General features: G+C 32.1%; 1 protein-coding gene across 1 annotated transcript in view; it reads right to left on the bottom strand.

Annotated features, from left to right (window-relative positions):
• Nucleotides 1-3521: 3521 nt before the first annotated feature.
• The window catches only part of LOC131031224 (phosphoglycolate phosphatase 1A, chloroplastic), a 204249-nt gene continuing 200401 nt past the window's right edge, over nt 3522-7369 (bottom strand). Inside the window, exons 10-12 of the mRNA XM_059219922.1 lie at nt 4283-4386; nt 3863-3985; nt 3522-3701 (exon numbers count right to left, since the gene is read on the bottom strand). Coding sequence (XP_059075905.1) covers nt 3879-3985; nt 4283-4386 — 211 coding nt within the window. The 3' untranslated portion in view covers nt 3522-3701; nt 3863-3878. The remainder of the gene's footprint in view (nt 3702-3862; nt 3986-4282; nt 4387-7369) is intronic.

Below are 7369 nucleotides of genomic sequence, written 5' to 3'. Positions count from 1 at the left end.
AGAAGATATTAGGAGCAGATTCGAAGGCGATAGTGGAGATTTGTGAGTTGCTATAGTGTCGTGAACAATGCTGCCACAGTGCGTGAACAATGTTTTGGGTAGATTTCAGACTTGTGGAATTCAGATTTGAATTTGTTTCATTATCATATAGTCTTCCACATAGGTTTGAATCATATTGGAGTGTCATTACGAGTTTGAAGACATTTCCAGGTCTGTAATATTGTTCAAATGTGATTTGTATGCTTGGAGTTGGAATTAAATAAGTGTTATCAACATTAATCTTCTTGTTATTAGTATTTGTTATGTATGATTTTTCTATATTGAATGAAATTTGGAAGCCACTCAACAAATATCAATTTATCCAATTTTATTTTATTGCAAATTAAGAACCAATTCAGAAAACTAGTAGTCAAATTGCAAGCCAACTATTTGACAAAATTACACTGAGTGAAAAAGCACAAAAATTAGTCTAGAACAGGGGGTGTTCTTACAAAATATTTCTAATTAATATCTATTTTGGCCTTTTGAGATGTTAAGATTTGTGCCCCAATTTTTATATAAGTGAGGAAGCTTTTTACAATTGATATCTTTTGTCATTTCATCTTCTCAAACTCTTGTAGCACTTGTGGTCTACATTTTCTTCTTGAAAGAAAACCTATCAGTTTTAAGAAAAACTTACTTAGAGGTTGCATATGAACTTCAAGGATTCATGGGATTTCGTAGGTTGTTTCAATTGTGCGATTTGTTTTATTTGTTGTAGGATTTCATGAGCCTTTGTGTAGAGTTGAATTTTCAGATTTGGTGTGTTTTATGAGTGTGTGCCTATTGCAAAAAAAAGTAACTTTTCTTTCATTTTTCCTTTCAAATCAGCTTGTAGAGTTATGAAGATTCATATTTCAAATCACAACAAAATAGACTTTATGTGTTAAAGTTGTAGTAGATTGTGGGTGAAGTTTATATGTAAGCTTGTTTAATGTTTTGTTGTTGAGTTGTCGAGCAATTTGTTGCTATTCATTTTACTGTTCTTGATTAGTTCCAAGAATTAGGAATGATCTAGTTTCGTTGTGTAGCAAGATTGGATTTTGGTGAGCTCTATGCTATTTATTGAGTGGAAGTTTGTAAGTTTGTTCCCAATGTTAATGTGGCTTTTTGGATTGCTATTCTTTTCTGTTAAAGATTAATTTTCTGCTGTAGAAGTTGAATTTGTTGTTGTTCTTGGGTCAAGGAGATCAACCGCAGGTGTTGAGAGTTTTCTTTCATTTAGCAAATTAAAATCAATAGTATTGTGTGATTTATAGTTTTCAATGGTTGTTTGTTTCAATAATTTTTTGATTTGGTTGCTATTTTTTATATTGGATTTTTTCTTGTAGTAACAACATATTTCACTTATAAAAATCATATTTCATTTAAAGAAAAAAAAAATCATAAGTTTCTATTCAAAAAACTATCAATTTGGGTGCTAAATCTTTCTAGGTGTTCATTGTATTTCAACATTTATTTGAAGAGGATTTGAAGTTTAATATTTTAATTCAGTTTTTCTCTGTAATGTTATAAAATTGCAAAATATTTTATTTGAGAATGATATAGAGTTGTACAAAAAAACACAAACATTTACCATATTAAGGAAAGCAAGTTTGGGTTATTTATTGTGATAAAGGCCAATTTGTTGAATCATTATGACCCACCAATAATTTTATAGAAATACTAATGCACAAACAAATGATATCTAACCACAATTTAGTAGAGAAATTGCTAAATATTTGTAGCTGTTCATGGTATTTCAATATTTATTTGAAGAGAATTTCATTTTTTTAATTCTGATTTGCTGTGGATTGCTATAAAATTATAAAATATTTTATTTAGGAATAATAGAATTTTACAAACAAAAAACATATATTATATAAGGAAAATATTTTTGGGTTATTTAATATGAGAAATGCCCATCTGCGAAAACATTATGGTCTATTAATAATTTTATAAGAATCTTAACACAAAACAAAACAATATATAATCAAAATATAAAAGAGATTGCTAAATCTTTGTGAATGTTCATTGTATTTCAATATTTTTTTTGAATAGGATTTAAAGTTTGATATTTTAATTCAGATTTACTATTTATTACCTCAAAATTAAAAAATATTACAAAGTTATACCCCTAAATAATAAATAATAAATTAAAAAAAAAAAACAACCACAACAACATTTACCATATTAAGAAAGCATTTTTAGCTTATTTAATGTGAGAAAGGCCGGTCCACCGAATCATTATGGCTCACCAATAAAGTCATAAAAATAATAACGCACCAACAAATGATATCTAACTAATCTAGAAGATAAAGTAAACCACGTGAAATAAAAAATGGAACACGAATACATTTGTTTATATTTACACATCTATATACATATTTCCCGTTTCCAGGTTTTTTTATTGTTTCCAAAATCAGAAACATTTTCGAAATTTCTGTCATAACTCATAGGCTACTAGATGCAGAGGCCAACATAAGATTTAGAACCCTCATTGTCAGACAATTTGAGGATTCTAGTCTTTATGAGGGGTCGCATATTCGAATGATTCTAAGAGTAAACAAATGAGTTTTAGGAAGCCAAGAACTAATGAATACAAGTATAACGCTGCAGTTGATAGACACATCATTATCTGAATCATTACGTACACACCATACACTCTTTGAAGATTTCCATTTTGACTACATAAAACTCACGAATCATTACTTATCTTTAGATGTTATACAGAGATACAATCAAGAAACATGGTGCATTCTTGTAAATGTTTCTTAAGAGGCTGATGTCAAGAGCAATTACTAGTCAACGTATATACAGGATGTTCAAGAAAGTCCATGTGTACATATCTTTGGCAAGATTTCAATCCAAAGATTTTTTATGTCAGCCATTGACAACATTTAGTTCCCAAGATACTGAGATTTGCATTTATATCTTTCAAACGCTATTTATAAACTAAAACCAATCTTCTAACTCTGCAACTTAATTGGCAGAATTTTATTTCTGGAATAAAAGAGAGTATTTGGCAGATATACTACCACTCTGCTTGAGAAATGATAGGTTACATTATTAGTCTTTCCATAACCACAGGGATTCCCATATGATAGTGCATTTGGTGTACAAATGGGCTTATGAATCCTTTTTTACAAGCATAATACATTCATTGTATCAAAGAATTTCAAGAAACATAGGGAACCATATTTTTGTTGAGACCAGGTATAACTCTGCAACTTAATTGGCAGAATTTTATTTCTGGAATAAAAGAGAGTATTTGGCAGATATACTACCACTTGCTTGAGAAATGATAGGTTACATTATTGATCTTTCCATAACCACAGGAATTCCCATATGATAGTGCATTTGCTGTACAAATGGGCTTATGAATCCTCGTTTACAAGCATAATACATTCATTGTATCAAAGAATTTCAAGAAGAAACATAGGGAACCATATTTTTGTTGAGACCAGGTACAAATAAAATCTAAGAGCTACTTGCCAAAAAAATTGAAAAAACAAAATATTATTTTATTGCACGTAAGAATGATGCTGTTTTATTACCAGCACTGATTTCTGTCTAATGGCAACTACAAAATAAACCATCATCGAATAAAATGGTCATTTTAATATCACCACCATTAGTGTTTCTCGTGACCATATGTATTTCATGTTACATTTGTTCCAGTGCTGATATACATAAAACGGCTTTAGAAAGAAAACTGCTTGTGCATTCGAAAAATTACAATTGTAAAAGCACAAGAGGTGATACCAATTTATCTATATTATATATGGAAATAGTGATGAGAAACATGACATTTGATAAAAATGGAATGAGTCAGCTCAAATACCTTACTGCTTCTATCCCTATACATTAGCAGATTTCTTGGCAAGGAGATCTGACACCTTATTTGTATAGAAGTCAGGTTGGATACTGTTCTTAGGGTTTTCAAGCATGGATAATGTAGTCACACCTGTATTATAAGAATAAGAAACAAGTTGAATATGATAAATGTGGATGATATATATGTAATTTGCCAGGAATGTGCATATAATCACAAACAGAATAGTATCTACAGTATATGAATGGAAATTATGTATCTAAATTTATACTAAGCCACTATGTTCAATATATGTAAGTTATGCCAAAGATATGATAAAGAAAATAGGACTGTTAAGCACAAATGTGAGATCTCTGAAATGTTTGAACACAATATGCATATACATTCAATGCTAGGAAAGGGAACAGACAAAAATAGTTTCCATATTACCTGAAAGAACAAGAAGCGTTTTGCAGCCACCATTCTGGCCAAATAAAATATCAGTGTCCAATCTGTCACCTACCATGCATATCTGTGACTTACTAATCTGAAACCTGCAACACAAAGAGCATGAAAAATGTTAAAGAGTGAGATTGAAGCCTTAAAAATAAAGAAAATATTTTATTATACCAGGGATTGGGATAATACATTCTATGGCCATTTGCCTTTGTCATTGTAAGATTGGCTTGGGCCAGTATTGGATAGCTACCTATTCTTTATTGCTTGAGAAGTTTTATCTGGGAAAACCTCAACGAGAAAACATTATAAATATAAATTTAGTCTCCCCAAATTCGTGGGATTTCTTGAAAATCCTATAGAAAAAGCTTTACCACTTTTCTACACCATACACTGTGATTTGACAGCAACCACCTATCATGGCTAATGGTAAAGGCTTTTGTTGAGTTCATTTTATTTTTCACTAAAATGCAGAATAATGCTTGTCTATCATGACAAATGATATTGCTTCAATGCTAGAGACCATTAACACTCATTGTCAAACTATAAGGCAAAGGATATCCTCATATGAGATTGATATTTATTAACTTATAGGAAATGCAGGCCATACCATCTTCAACAGATTTCACAAGATGACAATCTTTATAAAGACAATTCCTTTCTAGGATTATTTGTTAAAGGTATCAGCACTGCCCAACCATGTTAACCAAAGAATTTTAGAAACCTACCTTTAAAAGTTTTGGATGCGAAGTAGAAAATTGAAAAAGTTTTTGAATTGCAAATGATTGACTATCAAGCTAGACAGGATGTAAATCACTGGCTAAATGATAAGCAAACAAAAGCAGCATAAAATGCAGACTAGCTGTTAAAAGAAAGCAAAACCAAATCATTGGCCACTAATAGCCCACATTCGAAAAGATTTGGACTAACTCAAAATTCAGTGACTCGGCCTCATTAAGTATGTAAAGACCCTGCTCAATCCGTCTTTGAAATTTCACCACAATAAAATATTTTGCTGCAATGTTTAATTTCTATACTGCTGAGCGTATAGTTTCAGATGTGCATGCTTTTCATATTTGGTGTTTATTGTGCTTTCATACAAAGAATGCATTGATATTCATAAATAGAAAACAGAGTAACCACACCAGCTTTGTAACTCTAAGCCAAGGAAAATAACAACAGATGCAAGTAATTTTATTGATCTTTGTTTCCCAATCTGAAGTTGACAAAATTGTTCCAATAGTCTCAGTAGATACATATATGGAAGGTAATTTACATAAGCAGAAATTACAGTTGGCACCTTGTAGTTAACAGCAGTATTGGAGGGATTGATGAATCGATATGATGTCTCACACACAGCAATAATGAGCAGCGATATTAGAAAAGTTGATGCACTATGATAATGCCTGCATTGTAGAGGCACTAGGCATTATGAGGTCAGAGCAGATATCAAACAGCCGCACAAACCAGCAAACTCCTCATTACAAAGAGAAAAGACACCAGCCCAAGCCAAGAAAGACAGACCCGCATTCTAGAATAGCTGCCACACATATTAGCTTATGCCAAGATTAGAGAGGTATGCACCAAAAGACTCCCATCCAACAACAGACCATGTCCAATAGAAATTCGCATTGAATATGAGGCCTGTGCTGAATAATTAAACACCGAGTTAAGATATGATGCCGTCTTTTTATAACGACCCATGTTCCAATAATCCTTTCAATAATGAAATAGCCCAACTGAAGAATTCCTACGCCAACAATAAAGATAGATAACTACAATAAATATAAAACTTAATACCATTGAAATCTTCAGAAATATAACCTTCCAGTTTCCAGAATGACGTCTCCAGGCAGGGAATCTATAATGAATATCCTTCAAATAAATCAGAACCATTGGCAAATTTGTCTGTAAAGAGATTTCACAAATTTGCAGCAGTCAACTGTAGAACACTGTGAAAGCACTGCAAAATACATGAGTGATATTTCCTGCAGTTAGGGCTGGTTAAAGCCGATAGTAGCACTATCAAAACCAGCAGGCTCAAGATTCAAGAACCTCTCCAAATCAACATGAGAAAAAAATGAGGCCCCAGCTGCTCTTTTATAACCACTGGTTTCCACTCTTTTCAATTTAAATTTGAGTTGATGGACTCAATAAACTGACTTTATTAAAATATCACTTAAATCATCATTGAAACCACTATATAAATAAAATTATTTTTAAGGATAAATATTAAATAATTAAATTATTCCCTTAGTCCTGACTATAGTCTACCGGAATTAAATAGACTAATAAGTCCTCCAAAAGCGACTACGACGAAGGGGACATGTTGACGTGTATTTTGTACACAATCATACACAGAATAAAATACCCAAGGGTACCTTATCCTCTCTTGAATAAAGCCTCTGATTGCTGAAGATGTCGCAAAAAAGGATCAATCAGGGTGACTCCAATGTTCTTTTATGTAGGGTCTCTACGTGTGGATAAGCACCAGTGGTCGTTGTGAATGCTGTTTCATCAAGGGGCCTTACGTTCTCCGATTTGCAGGAACAAGATTTCCTAAAACTAACAAGTTCTTAAAAAGATCAAAAGGTAGAGTTTGCAAGGGATAAATTCTAATCTAATCCTAAGAATGACCTAATGTAGGCTAGACTTGGCAAGATTCTACCAATTTCAATATTGCCATGAAATAACAACCTAACTGAAATTGATGCGATCTTCTAAGGTAACAAATGATTTTTTCAATTCATCAAGGGTCATGGACACTACCACAAAGGCACATATCCAAAGCTCAATGACGATTGAATAATTCAAGTCTCTCCAGTTGACCACACAAGGCGTTCCTACAATCAGTAAGAAGCTAGTGGTTTGGAACGTGAATCTCACCAAAATCAAGCCCAACACTTAGTCCTTCAAACTTAAATACTAATTCGACTGAGAATGATTCAAGAAAGTAAACAACCATGAAGATAGCCACAAGAATTGCAATAAAACACCATAACTTCAATATTTTATTGATCTCAAAGCCAAAATAGACAACAATTGCTTGAAATTCTTTCTTCAAAACTCAATCTTGCTACA

Source organism: Cryptomeria japonica, chromosome 4, assembly GCF_030272615.1.
Source record: "Cryptomeria japonica chromosome 4, Sugi_1.0, whole genome shotgun sequence".
Lineage (NCBI taxonomy): Eukaryota > Viridiplantae > Streptophyta > Pinopsida > Cupressales > Cupressaceae > Cryptomeria > Cryptomeria japonica.
Note: the sequence above shows the minus strand (reverse complement) of the source record. Positions and strands in the feature narration are given on the sequence as shown.